The sequence below is a fragment of the Marmota marmota genome, unplaced genomic scaffold (assembly GCF_001458135.2).
Source record: "Marmota marmota marmota unplaced genomic scaffold, marMar, whole genome shotgun sequence".
NCBI classification, from domain to species: Eukaryota; Metazoa; Chordata; class Mammalia; order Rodentia; family Sciuridae; genus Marmota; species Marmota marmota.
In genome coordinates, this window is record NW_026000229.1 from 47123783 (window position 1) to 47144719 (window position 20937).

At 34.1% G+C, this 20937-nt stretch overlaps 1 protein-coding gene across 1 annotated transcript in view; it reads left to right on the forward strand.

Moving 5' to 3' along the window:
• LOC107137741 (olfactory receptor 4K15-like) overlaps positions 1-8430 on the forward strand; it is an 11295-nt gene extending 2865 nt beyond the window's left edge. Inside the window, exon 2 of the mRNA XM_015480192.1 lies at positions 7457-8430. Coding sequence (XP_015335678.1) covers positions 7457-8430 — 974 coding nt within the window. The remainder of the gene's footprint in view (positions 1-7456) is intronic.
• The last annotated feature ends 12507 nt before the right edge of the window (positions 8431-20937 follow it).

Here is a 20937-nt window from a genome sequence, read left to right on the forward strand (position 1 = left end):
TATATATATATATATATATATATATATATATATATATATATATATATAATATTGTAAACTATTAAAATTAGTGCATTTAGCGACTGCGGATGTGGCTCAAACGGTAGCGCGCTCGCCAGGCATACGTGCGGCCTGGGTTCGATCCTCAAAATTAGTGCATTTAACAATGTTACTTAATAATGACTATTTTTTCCTAAATTGATCAATAGACAATGCAATCTCAATCAAAATCCTCATACTACCTTAAGCAAATTGTTGTTAACACCTACATAAAAATGCAAAAAGACAGACTATCCAAGGAAATCTTGAAGGAAAATATATATTATCATTTTTTCAAGATTTCTAATATTAAGATTAAATATTAAGATTTTTTGGTATTGGTTAAGAAAATAGAAATATGCTAATGGAATTTACTAGAGATTCTGGCAACAAAAAGCACACAGAGTCACCAGATTTTTGCAAAGAAGGGATAAAATTATGGTGTGTGATCAACTGCATTTCTACATTAAATTAACAATTTGGTTCTAACTGCATGCAATTCATTAAATTAATTTAAAATAATATTTACTTTATGTAATTTGGAAAAAATAAAGCTCTTGGAAGATATTGGAGAATGTTTTCACAGACTTTGTATAGGCAATGGTTTCTTAAATGTGATACCAATTACTTCAAACTTGAAAGAAAATATGTGCCATCAAGGAAATGCAAGTCAGAACCACAGAGATGACACAGCATTCTAGTTACAATGGTTATTATAAACATAAAAATAATAAATGTTGGTGATCATGTGGAAAAAAAGAATTCTTATTCACTTTTGGTGGGAATGTAAATTAGTACTCTATAGAGAAAAATATAGAGGTTCTTCCAAAAACTAATATAGAGATGCCATATAATGCAGTTATTTCACTGCTGGCATCTATCCAAAGGAAATGAAATCAGCATACAAAAGTGATCCCTGCACACCCATGCTGATTGAGGCACTGTTCACAATAACTAAGATATGAAATCAGGCAGGTCCCCATCAATAGATGAATGAATAAAGAAAATCTAGCATATATTTACAATTGAGTATTATTCAGCCATGAAGAAGAATTAAATCATGTCTCCTGCTGGGAAATGGATGGAACTGGAGAACATGATATAAAGTGAAAAAGGCAATATCACGTTTTCTCTCACATGTGAAATCAAGCGGGAAAAAGACAGTAAAAAAGTAGAAGGGGACTATTAAGAAAGAATAAGGGGGCTAAGAGTCTGGGAGAGGGAAGGTAAGAGAGGACAATAGGAAGGGAGTAAATAATCAAAGTACTTTGTATGTATGCATGTAAATGTCACAATGGAAACCATTAAAAAAATAAACACCAAAACCCTCTGTGTGTAATGAACATCTCATCACGTTCCTGAAAAATCAGAAAGGGAGCATGTGAGGAGCCAGAGGAAAAAGTATTCAGGTAGAGAAAAGAGAAGGATAAACTCCCTGAAGTGCACAGCAGTGGTTTCCAGGAAAGAAAAGCTGGAATTCAGTGAGAGCAGAGCAAATGAATGCAATGAAAATGGCAAGTTTCAGGAGGAGACAGGAGTATGGGGCCGTGTTCATCACTATTGAGCTGTTGGACTTGTTCTGATTTATTTCATTTTGAAGATTATTAGATGCATCAATTGGACAGAAAGTCAGTGGCAGAAGATTGAGATAATTAGAGATGATTAGAAGGCCTTTGAAATATATAAGGAGAAAGATCCCAATGGTTTAGACAATACAATGAAAGGATTTGATGAATTAGGAATTTTTGCAGGAATTAAAATGCTTTAATTTCATTTTTTTCTCATTGAGGACCTTTTCTAGTTTCTATTACTTCATATTATCTTGCATCAAAAATACATATAATTTATGTAATTGTTAACCCCATATCACTGCAAGACAATTAACAGCAGGTTTGGGTGGAAGGATTGACGTTCCTGGCTGAAATCTCTAGGTCAACAGAAAACCATTGTCTGGAACAGGGCCTACTAAGGAGGACTAGGTTTGGAAAAGAAGAATTAGGATGTCTGGAAACATTTCACAGAAGATTCAGGAAGAAAGTTGGTCTGGAACCTGGACAGGCCTTGCTCCTCTATGAGGTTCATCCAATTTCCTGAGCACTCACTTTCGCTGTGTCTCAGCTTTATATTTTCCATGTACTACTCTTCTCTGCAGAGCTCTGAAGTCCTTATACAGCTCTGATAATGTATCTTTCCACAATTTCCAGAGGTAGGCTATGCCTATATCTGAGTTGTCTACCTCCTTAGGGTAAACAAAACTTTCTTTCTGATTCTGTTATATAGCGAGCAATGACAATTAAAATATTGGAGTTTTAGAGGTAGAATACTGTGATGTATGGAGTTTGAAAACTATTATCATATATGCCTCCATGAAAGAAAAAAAAATAAGTAAAGGAATAGAGAAAATAAAATTCTGTTTTTTTTTTTTTAAAAAAGTCTACTGCCATATTTATACTTCTGATTAGATTCCTTTAGTCTCTGGACATGTGGGTTGATAGTGAAGGAGGGAGGCAGATTGTTAAATGAGGTAAACATAGAGGATGTACACTTCTGGGCCACTACATTTCTCCCTTGTGATATATGTCTTCTCTTGCAATTATAGGTGAACAGTTTCAAAATTCTCATCCTCTTGTTTTTGGAAAAAACAACCCAAATGATGTTAATAACTCCCATAGCAAGATGACTTAACTTCACAAAGAAAGTTCTTTAATTGTCTGTTGTAATCCATGGGATTGGTTGTCTGAGATTTTGGGGTGTGTGGCATAGTATTTAAATACTTGTTTATGGGTATTTATGTTTGTGACTCATGTAAGAAAAATGGGTTTCAGAAGGTTTTCCTGCTTATTGTTACCCTGGGGCATATCTAAAAACTGGTATGTAGCATGTAATCACATTGAAAGACAAAATACAGTTGTTACCATTCAGAGAGTTAAAAGGGGTTCTGGGCTGAAGTTATTACTAGAGTCAAAATAACCTTGGTTCTTAGCATGTAAACTTGGACTTTGTATATGAGATTATGAAATCTGAAACAAAATATCAAACTATGTTTAATTATTGTTTATGTTAACCAAAATGATGCATTGAGGTAGGTAGATAAGGGGAAAGTGTTGATATATGGTTCAGAAAAAATAGAGATGATGGTAGAGAATAGAATGGGATAAAATAGCAGGCCCAGGTAGACTTCCTAGGACACAAGTTCACAGTCAAGAAGTTTTTAGTTAACAATACATAGTGGTGAAATATATGATTAGTTGATTATGCAAACCCCCTTTGACTAGCAGTGTGCCCTGTGACACTAACTATGCTGCTAAAATATGGCTTCTTCTACTGAAAAGTTAAGCTGATAATAATACCTTCTGTATAGGATTGTAAGATAAATAAGATAATACATGAAGTGTTTAGCACAGTGCTTTGAATGTAGTTGACTAACAAAATACTGGCAGTTCCAATTAGCAGAGGCTCGTTTCTTCCAACATTTAATAAATATAGAATGCTTTAATTTGACTTTTTCTCATTGAGGACATTTTCTAGCTTCTATTACTTTGTATTATCTTGCATTAAAAATACACATAATTTATGTAATTGTTAACCCCATATCACTGCAAGACAATTAACTTATACCTGAAGGCTTCTATCTACTTTCATTTAACAACAAGAAAAAAATTTCCTCCTATAAATATGGTTATATTTATGACCAAAATGTCTTTGCTTTCTTCTATGTCTTGCATTGACTCTTTTCATGTCTGACATACATCGCTATCACCAAGACCTTTCAATCATTGCATTTGTCCATCTGAGCTGAACAACATAGAATTTGGCGCAAAGGAGAAGCTTACACAATTAGATTACTTTCTTTCCGCTTGACTTGAATACTTTTCATTGAACCTCCTCATTAGTGTGGTGAGCCGCTTCTGCCGTTTATGCAAATTATGGTCGCCATTACAAGATGGCGCTGGCTCCACTGTGGTCTGTGACAAACAACTCCTTATTTGGGAGAGTTGGCGCATGACTTTTCATCACCCTATGAGAAAGCTCCACGTAGCTGCTTTGCATTGGGGCTTGAGATGCTTTATTAAGGCTGGGAGGGGCATCCGAGAAAGGGAAGAAGAACTATCAAGGGCCTGAAATAAACTACTGAAAGAAGATTCCTGAGTGTTGCGTCTTCCTTGCGGGCAAGAAGTCGCGACACATTAGCCAAGCTAATTTTTGAGTCCAGAAAGTATTGTATTTGAATGTCATAATTCTTTAAATGGAAGGCTGGTGGTTTCACATTCAGTTTGTATCTAGCTTACATAGAGACCTGCAACTACTTTCTGAAGTCAGAGACCAAAGGAAGATTATCCTAAGTTACTCTGATGTCTAAGACAGGACACTAACTCTGCACTTGAAATCTGAAGTACATTTGATAATGAAGCATCAAAGGAGGTCCTCCTTTCTTTCATGGTGATAGCCATTTGGAATATAATTCGGACTTCAATTTACTACACTTTCTTTTTGTCTTTTTCAGTTTAAAGAATTCTAATGACAGGAGGTAACAACAGGTGAATACAGAGAGAACTGTGAAGAGCCCCACCAGGCCTCTCTTCAGCATCTACTTCTCTTTTTTCTCAGATTTGCTTTCTGTTGTTTCAATAAATTATAGATTTATTAAAGAAAAATAATTTCATCATAATATTACATTTTAATATTTTTTAAAAACCTCATAGATCATTAATATTCTCCAAATTGGATGTTTTCCCACTCAGATTAGCTTTGCATGTTTGAAAATAATACTTTATTATGTAATTTTCAACTAGAGTATTATATGAACATAACTAGTATTTATCATTGTACAGTTTACACAGTTCTTTCAAATGCATGTTTTCACAAACAAGAAAATAAAATTGCAGAGAAATGTGGTGAATTTCATGAGGTTATGAATCCCATCTGTTTCAATCATCATTATATCTCTGTTATATCTCCTACTGATGACCTGGTGCTTAAGTATGCAGATGTCAATAATTAGAATGAATGAACAAACATGATCACAAAGAGTAAATGAAGCTAAATAAGATCGTCCTTTTTGGGAGAGTGGGATACTGTGAATTGAACCCAGGGGAGCTTCACCACTGAGCTACAACTTCTGTCCTTATTTAATTTTATTTTGAGACAGGGTCTCATGAAGTTGCTGAGACTCTTCTTGGAAATTGTGACCTTCCCAACTAAACTTCCCCAGTAACTGAGATTACAGGTGTGTGCAACCATGCTTGGCAGACTCAGATCTTCTCATCTGAATATATAACGGCATCTTGTGGAAATTTTCAAAGTCTTTCCATGTTGGATGATAATGAAAATGTGAATAACAAACATAATTATTGCTTACTATGAAAAAAAATACATTTGGAGTGGTTTTAGAGAAATTCTTCCTACACTTGTAGAACTAATGGAAGTCAATTAAATTATAATAATTGTAGACAAAGTAGAATAGTTTTATATCAGAAAATTTTGGTTTAATACATATGTTATTTTGCCAATTATTATTAGGTATTACATACACAAAACTTCAGTACAGGGAAATATTTTAGAGGGTACAATTGATACTATAATACCAAAATCTTAATTGATTTTTATAATTTTCATGGTCTCAATATTTGAATGAACTAATAATCTATACCATCTAACTCTCAAGTATGACTCTAAACTTTGACAGGTAGCTCTTTCCCACTTCTGACATCTAGTCATAAAATTTAATTTCAAAAGACATTTCCTGGATAACAGATTGTTTCAATTTTATTTTAAATGGTAAGAATAACATTATGCATTTATATGAAAATATAAAATTGTTTTCAAATTGTATATATTGATACATACATATATATGTACATATCTATGTGTTTGTGTGTGGTGGGGGTGGGGGTATACAAAATTTGGAAAGCAATCTTATACCTACATTTCATTCTTAAAAACTGGCAGTCTAGATTTTAGGGTGCTTTTTCATTTCAAAACTAAATTTATAGCTTCTTAAAATTATAAACATATTTAAACCTATGAGGGAGAATATTTTTCAAAAAGCTCAATTTTTCCATTCAGTTTATAGTAAGGTTAAAAGTTAAATTTCCACTTAATTCATTTATAATAGTCTTCCAAAATACTGCCAATTTCACATAGATGAATTATTGAACATGCTTTCTTCTCTGTTTGTCTGCAGTAGATTTCTTCAAGGCTCATATCACATTGTCCTTGGTCTGAAGTGTGACATCTTAATGAGGTGTTTTCTGACAATCTGGGTATAGTCCATATTCATTTGTTCTCCTTGATTGTTTCCTTAGTGCTTATCATTAATTGATATAATACTATTTTACTTATTTATTTTTAATGTTCTCTGCCAGTGCTATTATTAAAATATAAGCTATATAAAGATGTGATAGTTTTCTATTTCATTTTTTGCCCTTGCTTTGTCTTAGAGTTTTTAAGAGTGCATGGTTCAGAGGAGAGAATCTATATTCATTTGTTGAATAAATTAATTACATCAGTGATACTATTCAATAAGTTTGGGGAAGCAATTTTGTTATTGAAATAACATTATATATAGATTACCTCATAAAATCATTAGCAAAGTAACTTAAATTAAATTTAATTAGCAAATATGTCATGCTCACTAAAATTGCATTTAGTCCTATTTTTGAGGAGCAGATGTCTGATCAATTAAAGAATATTAAATTCAACTTAGACAAAATGTAAATCATTTTGAGAATCAAAAAGATATGACTGTGATACTAAAGCAACCATTTTTGATTAAAAATAATGTATACTAAATTGTCTAACTCACTATTGTAAACTTCAAAATATTTTAACACAGAAAGGTGAATGTTGTCTCTCACACCAATTTAGCTTGTTAAAAATTAAAATTTCTTCCTGATCTTGTTACTGCAGATGCTCAAATACATGGCTACATTCGATTCTTTTCTCGGATAACATTTACTGAAGTAACTGGGATGACTTCCATCTCCTTATACTTAGCCTAGATTTTCTCTTTCTCCAAGACTTTATAGAAGGCACTAGACTTATTTTCAACTATTCAAAATCTGAATGTGTAAGTAGAGTAAGTGTGACTTTCAAAGTGGTGTTGAGAATTTTGTATATTTTTACAAAAACATAATTAGAATACATTTGCAAATCCTGGTATATCTCAACTTCCCTACTTCCCTATAGACTTATTTGTTAGATAATTCTGGCTACCTATCTGTCTATCATTCCAATCCATAATGAAAAAAATAAAGAATAATTCATATAAAATATCAATTTCTAACAATAATGTGAGTACACAGTGTCTTTTAGCCTCACAATATTATTTTTATATTTATTAGAATCAAATCTTCTATTTCTCTTGATAAGTAGCAAGAGGCTTATCCTTATTAATTATTGTTTTCTTTTCTTCTAGATAACTCCAACAACCCAGACTCAGTTAATGGATGGAGCAATAAGTCAGTGGTTACTGAATTCATTTTGTTGGGCCTGTCCAGCTCTCAGGAACTCCAACTTGTCCTTTTTATAGTCTTCTCTGTGTTTTATGGGGCTGCAGTGTTGGGAAACATCCTTATCATCCTCACAGTAATTACAGACTCTCGCTTACATTCTCCAATGTACTTTCTTCTCAGCAATCTCTCCTTCATTGATGTGTGTCAGGCTACATTTGCTACTCCCAAGATGATTGCAGACTTCCTCAGTGAACGTAAGACCATCACTTTCCAGGGATGCATGTCACAAATATTTTTCTTGCATGTTTTTGGGGGCAGTGAAATGGTGCTTCTTGTTGCCATGGCTTATGATAGATATATTGCTATATGCAGACCTCTGCACTACCTGGCCATCATGAGCCGAAGGGTCTGCACTGTTCTGGTGGGAGTCTCTTGGGCCATTGGCATCCTGCACTCAGCCAGTCACCTGGCATTCACAGTTGATCTTCCCTTCTGTGGACCCAATAAGGTAGACAATTTTTTCTGCGACCTTCCCCTAGTGATTAAACTTGCCTGCTTAGACACCTATGTTTTGGAGATCCTCGTACTCACCAACAGTGGTCTGCTCTCACTTATCTGTTTCCTCCTTTTACTCATTTCTTACACTGTCATTCTTGCTACTGTTCATCACCAAGCCTCTGGTGGGATGTCCAAGGCACTTTCCACCCTGTCAGCCCACATTACTGTTGTGGTTCTGTTCTTTGGTCCATTAATCTTTATCTATATCTGGCCCTTTGAAAGCTTTCCAATTGATAAATTTATCTCTGTCTTTTTTACTGTCTTCACTCCTTTCCTTAATCCCATGATTTACACTCTGAGGAATAAAGATGTTAAGGAAGCCATGAAGAAGCTAAGGAGCAGAATATTGGTTCCAAGTGGGTTTTCTAGACAACTGTGAGAAAGGATCACAAATCCCTACTTCTTGGTTTTATACTCAGTACATATGATTGTTACTATTGTTTCTATAACAAGTAGACTTTAATTGTTTTGGAGCCTGAATCAAGTGTCTAAAAGTTGGTAAGGGCAGTGCAGAATCTCACATTATGCTACTAGTTCCTATATTCTATGTTATGGGTTAGGTATGAGGTATCCCCCAAAAGCTCAGGTGTGAAACAATACAAGGAAGTTTACAGGTGAAATGATTGGGTTTTGAGAGCCTTAACCTAATCAGTACATAAATACACTGATATGGACCAACTCGATGATAATATAACTGAAGACAGGTAGGGTGTCACTAGAAGAGAAAGGCCCCTGGGATAAACCTTTGGGTTTTATATTTTCTCTGAAGCTCACTCTCTCTGCTTCCTGTTTGCCATGTTCTGACCTCTTTCCTCCTCCACACTCTTCTCTGATGTTCTGCCTTACCTCAGGCCCAGAGCAATAGAATCAATTATCTGTTGACTGAGACCTCTGAACTGAGCTCCAAATAAACTTTTCCTCCTTTATGTTGTTCTTGTCAAATCTTGTCATCAGTGATGAAAAAGCTAACTAAAACTTCTGTATATAACATTATCTTTCCTAAAATAAATAAAATAAAATAACTACATATATTAAACAATTATATATACTACAACTACATATATCAAAATTCCTAAATCATTTTCCTTTCTATAGACATTAAAGTATTCTTTGTAGTATTTTAATATCAGCTTCATATTAAACAAGACTAGATAACACATGTGGCTCAATTTGGGTAGCACAGAGAAGAACATAGCTTTGATTTTTTTTTTTTATTAAAAATAGAATTTGCTTTGACACACCAGGCTGTATGAAGACTCTAAAAGTGCTCATATAGCTTTCTTGTGGGAGTTCTGTGTTTGGGATTGGGGTCTCTGACAAACTTTGAGATTGTGACATGCTTGGTAACTAGGAATTTTCTTTGCAAAGACACAGAATTCCTGGCTACTGGGAAACTCCTGTGCAAAAGCACGGGATGCCTGGCTACTATAGCAATGTTCTTCACAAGGAAACCCTGTTTCTCAGGCTTGGAATTCCCAGCAGTTTCCCCTTGAAGCTATTAGGATAACTATGCAGGTGCACTACCTGCTTTCCATGCTAATGTCCTTGGAGGAAAGAGGCTCTGTGTTTGTATTAACCTGGATCTTCTCTCAGCTAGCACTCAGGGTTAAAGGAATACTAGTTAGAATGTAGTCACTGTAATGGGTAATATGTAACCTTTTTTGAGTTAATAAACATGGTGTTAGGGAGGAGCCGCCACTTGTCTGCCTGCTTCTAAATGTGCGTGTGTCTGTGCTTTGTCTGCTTCTTTACAGGTTTCTCTGCAGGTATTCTTAACACTTTCTCCATTTTAGTTCATAATTATTTTAGCTAATAACTTTATTCCTATAAATAGATGCAAAAAGTCCACATTTAGCAATAAGGCATTGACACTTGTAAGAACTTTATTATACTTATTACTTATTATTCCTAATTTTTAAACACATAGAATAGTATAATATTAATTACAGGACTGAATTTTGCTGCTTTGGCTCTGAAACAAATAACATCAATAAATATAACCAAGTCTATAGTTTTTCACAGGACTACTTATACACTGTCTTCAGAAATGGTATGCCACGTGCACACGAATTTCACATCATCAATAGTAAGCCCACCATCAATTGAAAATGACTATAGAATGTCCAAATAGTGAATTTGTTTAGCTAGCTTCTCTTGAAGAGTACAAAATTCAAATTAGTCAAAGAAAACATGTAAACTGGTAATAAGAAAATATGTTGCCTATTTCTCTTTATCTCAAACTTTGAGACTTCAGAAGTATGTCAGCAAATGATGGAAAGAACAGGAGAAGGAAATAAGCTCAGTATTGATATTCATTTATCAGCCACAGAAACTGGCACTGTCATCACTGCTTTACTTAATTCAAGCCAAGGGAAGTATTCTATGTTAACTTTTAGCTCATAGTTGTAAGCTTCAGACTCAAGACATGATTGTGTGTTTCATTTTTATTACTTAGAATAGACTTGAAGACCCTAAAAAAATATTATTCTAGCTCATAACACACAGCTCTTCCTACAGCTATAAATAGTAACAAAAGTTCAACATGAAAGTACATGCATTAAGTGTCACAAAGAGGTTATGATACCAAACATTGATTTTCAGGTAAGTTCTATTTTTTTAATTATATATTTGGAGTTATGGGTAGGAAGCAGGTGGAAAAGGTGTTTGCTCATCTCTAAGTCTCAGTTTAGGTGGGTCAATGCATTCTGACAATGCAATCTTGTTTTTACATTTAGTTATCCATGTGTGAGATTACTGCCTTGGGTGCTCCTTTAATAAACTAATGTTGTTTTAAAATGAACTTTATGAAAATCATCCTAAGGGGCAATGCAGGGTCCTAAATAAAATGACAAAAGTCAATCTCCTGTTCCAGGACAGCTTTCAAATTAATTAGGGTAACATTAAAATGTTCACTAATGAATAAAAAAAGAGCAAGTAAAGAATATAAGTGATATTACAAACACATATGTTAATTTGCAATTTAACTATAGAAGCATTCTGTTTTGTTCAATTCAAAGCAACACAACACAGTCATTTCAGCAATTTTTTTCACTTAATTTATGCCAGATATTTTGCACACATAAAGGAGAATAAAGAATATCTCTGGCCTCATGGACATGACTGCATATTAAGGAGGAAGGGAATTAGAGAAAATTTTAATGAAAAAAAAATACTTACTATGTACAAAGCTGTCCTGAATGGAATGATTAGGACAGGACATCTAGTTGTCCAATCACCAGAAAGTTTCATAACTCACATTAAGTTATTAAGTTGTCCCAGTTTAAGTTCAGACCTGCAGACTCAAAAATTTAGACAGCCTAACTTGTTGATAATTTCAAGAAACTCAAAAGAAATTTGTCAAAATACATTGACATAGATGATAGTAAAACAAATCAGTAGTTATAGCATCATAATTAGGTTAGAAATCATATTATTAGTAGGTGCTTTAGGTACATCTTCATTAAGATTAAGAGTTTTGGTTATTTGAATAACATGTGTAAGCTAACCAGATTCTACTAGCCTGACAGGAAAATACCCCTCTGAAAAGTGTTGGGAAAAACTATGTTGGTTGTCTCAGAAAGTCCCTCTATTTTTATCCATACATTCATGGCTGAATATCGTCTTTCCTTAGCTGTACTGACACCTCTAACCAGATTAAAATCAAAACACATTGGCTGTAAATTACTGCAATTGAGAGTAGTCATTTGCTTTCCTATAAAGGCATTTCCTTTAAAAACTTGGCTTTAAAATGGCAACCTCATTTCATTACTTCTAAAGTTTTGTGAGTCATATGTCATGAGCAGAAAAAGTTCAATTAGATGATAAATTTTGAGAAATGAACAAATATGTAGAAATAAAAAAAACTAACAACAACATACTCCTAATATCCAAGAGTTCACTGGAGAAACTACTAGGAAAATTATAACCTATTTTGAGATGAATGAAAATGAAAACTTTATATATCAAGACATAAAGGTAAATATTTGTGACTTGGATTGGGCAATGGTCTCTTATATACAAGACATAAATACAAAAAAATGAAAAAAGTAGATATTCAACTATATGAAAATTAGAAAATGTTGAGGTTCAAATGACACAATGTAGAATGTTTAGAAAAACCCCTGGCCATCTCACCCCCTACAGGTCAGGCTTGGATCCAATTGTCCACCTGACAGACAAAGCAACAAATCCAAACATAACTTTATCCCCAAATATTGGTACCTAGTTATGCTGATGTTGCCTCCTGATACCTTGAAATTCATTCCCGCTTTCTTCAGGCTCTTGGCCTGAACTCCTACCACAATCTCCCAGCTGATCTCCCTACCTTCAACCTTGTCTCTCACTGAATCTAAAATATAAGGTGTCTCTTTCTGAGATTTTGTATCCCAAACATTAAAACCCATTTCCCCCTTCAATGTACGCCTGGCATTGGCAATCTCCCAGTTTAGACTTCAGCCTGCTTCTCTACCTTCATCCCCCATTAACCCCAGCTTGTGTTTTCTCCCTTAAAAAATGGGAGAAAATATTTGCAAATTTATAGCTATTATGGGTCTAGTATTCAGAATGCATTAATAACTCTTATGAATCAATAACAAAAGATAACTCAATTTTAAAATGGGCACTGGATCTGAATAGATCTTTCTCTGAACAAGAGGTAAAGTAACCTCAAACACATAATAATGCCTGTCATCACAGTCATTAGGGAAATAGAAGTCTGAACTGCAATGAGATACCAGTTCACAACCATTAGAATGGCTAATTTTAATGAAAAACAACAAATATTGGCAAAATATGGAGAAATTGAATCCCTCATCCATTTCTGGTGGGAATGTAAATTTGTGTAGTCACTGTGGAAATCCTTTTGAAAGTTCTTCAAAAAGTTTCACCTCTGACTGAGAAATTCTAATCCTAGTAGAAGTCATAGGGGTTTTTTGTTGTTGTTTTATTTCATACTAAGAGAAGAGAAAGTGTGTTGCCTTAAAAACACGTACACAAACATGAAAATAGCATTATTATCAATAAACCAAACACAGAAATAACCCAAATTTTCATCAGCTGTTAATGGATTAAAACATGTTGTAATTCCTTAGAGTGGAACATTATGCAACTATAAGAGGGAATGAAGTATTGGGGCACAATATACCATAGATGAACATTGAAAGCATCATGATGAGACAAAGAAGTCAGATGCAAAAAAAAGACTCATTCAGGGATTGGAGGCCTGTGGTTTTTGATGAGTCAGAGAATATCAAAGACCTTAGTAGATTGTGGGTAATTTCTTATTACTAGATAATTCCTTAATACTAGGGATAAAGTGGCTTAAAAATTCTACTCTAAATATTAAAATACAAAAACCCAAAACTTAATATAATTAGACTTATCTACAAATGACTTCACTGATTGGCTGAACAAAGAACACTACTTATGAAAGAAGAAAGGGGAGAGAATAGAAGGAAGGAGAAAAAAGGAGAAGGAGAAGTAGGAAGAAGAGGAGAAAGGGAGGGAGGGATAGAAGAAGAGTGAGGAAAACTCAGCCTTCATAAATATGAAATTTATAGTGTTCTCCATCAATCAAAATTACTAGAAATGCAAAACAGAAATATGAATCATAATTAGGAGAATATATTTATTTTTATTTTTATTTTTTTGCAGTACTGGGAATGAACCCAGGGTCTAGGGCATCCAAAGAAAGCACCATATCATTGAGCAAGCAACATCTACAGACCTTTTTATTTTATTTTGAGACAATGACTCACTAAGTTGCTCAGGCTGGCCTCAAACTTGCAATCCTCTTGCATCAGCTGGGGTTACAAGTGTGCTCTACCATGCCTAGCATAACAAGGAGAATTTGAAATCAACTCAAATGTGCTCAGAAATCACCAAGGTGATAAATAAAACTAGAAGAAAATAACTTTTAAAAGAACTGTTATAACTATGCTCAAGGATATAAAGAAAAATATAAACTTAGTGAAGTAAAAAATGAAATGTCTTAACAATAATAAAATCATACGGGTTAAAAATATTGTGTCAATAGCAGATTAGGTACCACAGAAATTCAGTAAATTTAAAAAAACATAGCAAGATAAAATCTCTAACAAAATTACAGAGACAAACACTTGAAAGCAGCAGATTCATTAATGTTATTTAATATATCAATTGGTATAACATATATGTAATTGGAGTTCTAAAGGACAGGGGAAGAAGTATTGTAGAGAAAAATATATTTTAAGAAATATTGACCAAAAGTTTTCAAATCTGATATTTAAAAAAGTTGTAACCTAAAGAGTCTAGTAGACCTACAAACCTCAAGCAAGATAAATTAAAATAAAATCACACTGTCACATACCACAATAGATGCTAGAAATTTTGTACTAAAGAAAAATTTTTACAGCAATCATAAACTTACTGCTTATTTTTCCTACAAATATTTGATTTTGAAATCACCAGTCTAAAATCTGTGAACATAAGTGATATTCACGGTTCCCTAGTTCTGGATTAGAGCCATAGATTTTTATTTGGAAAGATCATATGCTGAGGAACCAGTTTAAGAATAATTGAAGATGTCTTATCAGAAGACAGAAATAAATAACACCATGTAAGGACTAAAAGGAAATAACATATAGGCAATATGAATGTTGATGCAGGAAAGACATTCTTACAAAAGTAAATTATTATTAATAAAGACTTTTAAGTCAAACAAAACCCAGAAAATTCAAAGTTGATAAACTTCTGCTAAAACAAAACAAAACAACACAAAGTTAAAGCAGGTGCTTAAGAATGAAGGGAAAAAAAAAATATATATATATATATATATACACTCAATTATATAAGAGTAAAAAATACTTGTGATAACAGACATGTGGAAAAAAATCTTTTTTCAGAGAAATAGAATAACAAATATCAGATATAATCTCCTGTTTGAAACAACCAAAATCAAGAAGCATGTACTCACACATGCTAGGCAAGAACTCAAACATAGAGCTACAACCTTGACCCAAACGTGTTTTATAAAGATAAGTGATTTGCATGTATAAAATTAACAGATGATCTCAAGTAAAAAAAAATAGATTTCAGACAATGGATGTTTAAAGATTACCTGCACCAAGAGTAACAGAAAGAAGAGATACTAAGGAAGGAAAATTGGTCAAAAGATATTTAGAAATGCTAAATATGCTACATGTCATTATGACATGTATCTTGGAAGCGATAAAGAATTATTTTAGCTCTAATCAAAAATTCATTGTGTTCCACCCTGTGGAAGGTACAACACAATTGAACACAAAGGACACTGGACAAGGAATTAGAGGATGTGGCTCTAAACTCAATAGTACAATCTGGGTCCTACAATTAAGCATTCAGAACTCTTTCACCTTAGCTAGTAGTCATACCAACATTTCAATTCTGAGATTATAAGAAGGACTTTTTTCATTTTGAGGTCCTTTATATTTTGTTCTTAAATAAAGACTAAACTTAGAGGAGGAAAAAAAATCTGAGTTTCACTTAACAGCATTTTTTTCTAAGAATTTGAACTAGGAAATTAAAATTCCTGCAAAATCATTCAGTCCCTTTACTAGAATCTATTCTGGAGGCTGCAGTTTGGATTGTAAATAGATCCCACTGCCCTATCCCAGAATTCTTGTCTTGGAAACTAAGTATGTGGCTGTTCTGAAGCTGACAAAATGCCAAGGTTTTTCTTCTGCTGTGTAGTACATAGGATTACGTAATGACTTCTCACGGATTACTTTTCCTTTTTTATTAATTTTAGTTATACACAATATTGGGGTTCATTCTGACATATTATATGAGCATGCAATATAATTTGCTCCAATTCATTCACTGGAGCGTCCCCTTTCCTTTCCCTCCTCCCTCCCCCATTCCTTTTTTCTTACTCTACTGATCTTTCTTCTATTTATTTATTTATGGTTTTAACATGAGTGCATAATTAATCTACATAAAGGTGAAATTCACTGTGGTATATTCATATATGTACATAGGAAAGTTTGGGCAGATTCATTACGCCCTTTTCCTGTCCCTCCTTCTCCCCCTCAACCTCTTTCTCTGCTCCACCTCTGCTTTTACTATTTTCTTAGAATTCCCTGCACTTTTTTTTTAAGCTCAGGTGTTGATTCCTTTACAAATCATTACAAAACCAAGTCTGGGGCTGGCACCACCCTCTATGATCCCAATATGCAATGCCTGGCAGCTGGCCCCCACCCCACCCAACCCCCCCCCCCTGCAGCCTTTTCCTGGCAGCCCTCACTTCAGTGCTCTGGAAGAGCAGGGAGCAAACATACCACATCAGAGGCCAGTTTCAATGAAGTGCTTTAGTGAGGAGACAGCCCCAGGTGAGAGAGCTTCTGGCTCCCTCAAGCCACCCTATGCCTAGCTTGGGGGAGACTGAGGTAAGCCCTTGGCATCTTCAAACAAAGGCCAAAGATGGCATGGAGCCCCAGTGAGGCTGGGAACCACTTTCCTCTCTCTGCCCTGAAGGCTCCTTTGAGGTAGGGACTTCTGCATGAGGGTAGAAAAGGAGGCCTGGCCCATGAAAAGCCAAGTGATGGCTGCTGAGCTGAGGGGCTGGAACAGCTGGGGGTTTGTTCCATTTTTACCAGAATCCTCCACCCTTGGGGAAGTTTGTGCCAAAATACCCTAAAAGTTTTCCAGAAGGAGGTGGCAAAGACCACCCCTGTGTACCCAGCCCCTGAGACTCCCAGTGAGGGACAACTTGCACCTTTTTTATTTTCAATCCTTATTTTGGTATAGCTTCTGCATATAAGAGGAAATATTTTATCCTTGACATTCTGAGTCTGGCTTGTTTCATTTAGCATTATGGTCTTCAGTTCCATCCATTTATCAGCAAATGCCATATTTTGATTTTCCTAGAGTTGAGGAAAATTCCATTGTGCATAAATACCACATTTTCTCTATCCATCTATTTGTTAACAGGCACCTAGGCTGGTTCTGCAGCTTGGCTCTTGTGAATTGTGAACTGCTATAAATATTGATTGACACAGCCTCAGCTTCCTTAACAGTAATCCTAAAGCACAAGAGATAAAACCAAGAATCAATAATTGTGTTGGCATGAAATTAAAAAGCTTTTGCATAGCAAAGGAAAGAAGTAAGAGCACAAAAACAGCCTACATCATGGGAGAAGATCTTTGCCACCTGCTCCTTGGATAGGAGATTAATATCCAGAAGGTATAAAGAACACAAAAAACTTAACCTCCCCCCCAAAAAAAATTAATCCAATTAACAAATGGGAAAAATATCTGAATAGACACTTCTCTAATGAAGAAATAAAAATGTTCAATAAATATATGAAAAATTGTTCAACATCTCTAAAAATCAGGGAAATGCAAATCAAAGTACTTTGAGATTTCATTTATTTCTAGTCAGAATAGCATTTACCAAGAATGCAAGTAATAACAAATGTTGACAAGGATGTGGGGAAAAAAGCTACACTCATGCATTGTTGGTGGGACTGCAAATTAGTACAAACACTCTGAAACACAGTATGGAGCTTCCTCAAAATGCTAAGAATGGATCAGCTATCTTTCTCCTTGGTATTTATCCAAAAGAACTAAAATTGACATACTATATGGATGCACTCACATTGATTTTCAAAACATTCTCACTACTGCTTTTCTATGTTTGTCCTGAAGCAGAAAGGACTAGCCAATAAAATTATTCATCATTATCCTTTCTGCCTTGTTAAATGTTCCCTAGCAGGATAAAGCATTTCCACTAGTCCTGCTGCTTGGTCCAGTTGTGAAATCCTCAAGATAATGCACTATACTTCTCATGAGCAAACAAACTCTCAAAGGTAATTATCCCTAATGAAGGTAATTTCTACTACCACAACTCTCCTCTAGGTCTCTTGGTCACTACAGTCCAGTGACGTCAAAGGCCTAATTAGTGTCTAATCTTTGTGATGGCTTTCCTTATATCTGTGTACTGAAGATATTGATGCTCTGAGTGTGAAGAGTGAGGACTGAAGACTGGACAGGCATGGATTCCCTCTTCTGTTCCCCACTGAGAGGCTTCTGAGAAACTTTGTGTTTCCTAGTAGGTGCTGACATTTTAAGATCAAAGACAGGAATAGCAGCATTGCTTCTGGACCAGTCAGATGAAGTTAATTTGGAAGGTAGCATTTTCCTAGCACATGTGAGTACATACTTCACATGTAAAGCTACAGTTGAGACCAAGAAATGGTCCTTTTCAATGTGAATCTTGGTGACATGTGATTTAATTTCTAGAGGTTTCCCTTTTTTTCTTGTAATCTAATTTACTGATATTGCAAACAGAAGCAATATAGCTATAGTTAGATTAAATCCTTTGCAAAATGGTGAAACAAAATATTTGTTTTCAAAATGTTTCATTTCTTCCTTTTATTCTCCTTCTTTCTTTCAGAGTTCTGGCTTCTCTGTGTGTTCCATAAGTTTCTTGGGTATTAGGTTAGAATACAGCATATAGTCCTATTTTACCTCCTGGAAAACTCATTTTTGCTACAGGCACCCTGAATCTATTTCCTTCTCTCTCTCTCTCTCTCTCTCTCTCGTAAACTTTATTACTTATCTCCACAGCACTAGGTCTGATTTCTAAGGAGATGTGGGAGTAACAACCAAGCTCTTCCCAAGCATTAATGACTATAGATTATAGGATATCTTCATACTCATTTTAGGTAAGTAAAAGTATTTTTTTTAGAATAGAGAGATTCTCCTAAAGAGTAGGTACCATTATTTGTGTCCAGTACTTTTACTCACTTCACTTCACCTGCCAGTTGTAATAGCTGAGTTGTAAGTCCTGGAAAAAAAATTCAACCTTGGAAGCATGTATTAATTAATCTCCTAAAACTACAAGAAATGAAAAATTGGTCTTTACTTGACTAGTCCAAAATTCATTCTTGTGCAAAATTTATTCATACTTGTGTAAAATTATTAGAAAATCATTATTTATTCTGATCTGAAATAACACATTATTAAGAATATTACATATACTTAGTCATTATGTTATATTATAGAATTCTCTCCTATGTGATATTTAAAGAAACATTTTCAGTGTGTATATAATGATAATAATCTAAATATTTAATACATAAGGATGATAAGTGATGATGAAAGGCTAAAGACCTGCTCAGTGTCATGCAGCTACTCAAGGACATAACTGTGGTTTTTATCATGGATTTGTTTTTATTCTAAAAGCTCTGTACTGAGTACATCACTGTGAGTTTATTTGGTGTCTTGTATGCTAAGAAACTCAGCTCTTAATTAAATCAATTTGTTCAATGTTTTTGTTCATGGAAAACAGAGTACTTTCTTTTTCTGGGAACTCTGAGAAACCAGTCAGCAAAAGAACAGAAAAGATTTGGAAGAAGAATTATTTTTGATGCCTTTCTCACAGAATTAGATAATGTCTTTTTTCTCAAATTTTTTGCTCACAAATGTCTCTGATTACACTCTTTCTGTTGTAGCACCAGAAGCTTTCCTTCCCTGTGATTAATGCTTTGCTCTTTCTGATAGATGCATGTGAAACCCTATTAGCTGATTGTATTGGGTATTATTTCCTTTCCTGTCTTAAAAGTTCATTGCAGTATTTATGTCTTGGAGTCTAAGAGTCAGATATCCTGAGTATATAGAAAGAGGTGAAAAAGAAAATAAAAGAATGTAGTAGCACTTCAAAGTTCATTGTATTAATTTCCCGCAGTCTGTTATACCTTCAAATTCCATTTGTTAAACTTTTCAAAAGTCCTAAGATCATGATTTGGATATAATATGAGATAATATATAAATTAGTTCTTTGGTGAATTTTCTAGAAAATTGGAGATTTGAGATATAAGATGAGTTTCTGATTTTGATTTATGGTAATTAAAATTATTCATCACATTACCTGTCTTCATGCATAAAACCTTTGGTGAAACTCAAGGAGAGACTAGGAAATTCATAGTTATGATCTAAGAAAATGTTAATGTCAAAAATAGCAAGTTGTCAGAAATCAATAAAATAAAAAACATCTACTATAAATTGATTTAGATGTAAAGAAGATTTTTCAAATTAAAGAAGTCTAATGTTTTTTACAATTTTCTTTTCATTTTTATTATTCTCTGTACAACTTTAGAAATTTCTAGATAGCTTATACAAGTGAAAATAACATAAAGCAGAATAGAACATAGGATAAATGAAGAGGAAAGGAAAATCATTTTTCTCTTAGTCTAAATTCCTTATGAGTTCTCATCCTTCCCACCTATAATATTTAAAAGCCTAACGAAATCAAATAAAATATTATTAATAACCCAATAAAATATTCATGGTTATTAACACCATTGACTGGGTATAAAGAAGTTTAATATCTTCAGGGAATAGTTGAAATGAACTAATAGTAGTTTTCTTGATAGGGAGAACTCCATGAGTACCCAAGTCACATAAAGTGTGATCTGGGGAGCTCTGAAACTTTAAGTATTGTCAGAATTTTGTATTCTAGTTTATAGAATTATAAATGCAAGGATAAGGAGATAAAATAGAATGCCTCAAGGCAATGATTTCTCCTACTAACCTATTTACACAAATGCAATGTTGTCTCTCTTTCCCTCCTGGTTAATCTTTAAAAATATGTATGTTCAAAAGTGCAAAAAACAAGTGCGCATCTTCGTAAGTTTTTACAAAGTGAAAGCTACGATGTAACTGTCAACCACATCAACAAACAGAATATTTCCTGAGCTTAGTCCTTTTCCCTAGACTCCTTTTGAGGGTAAGAACTATTGGGCTTTCAACACCCTCTATAAGCTTTGCCAGTTTTTAAACTTTAACTACATTAATGAGGCATTTTCTATTACCTATACAATGTCTAATGATTTTTTTAAAAATAGGCCTATAAAAATAAAGAAGAATTA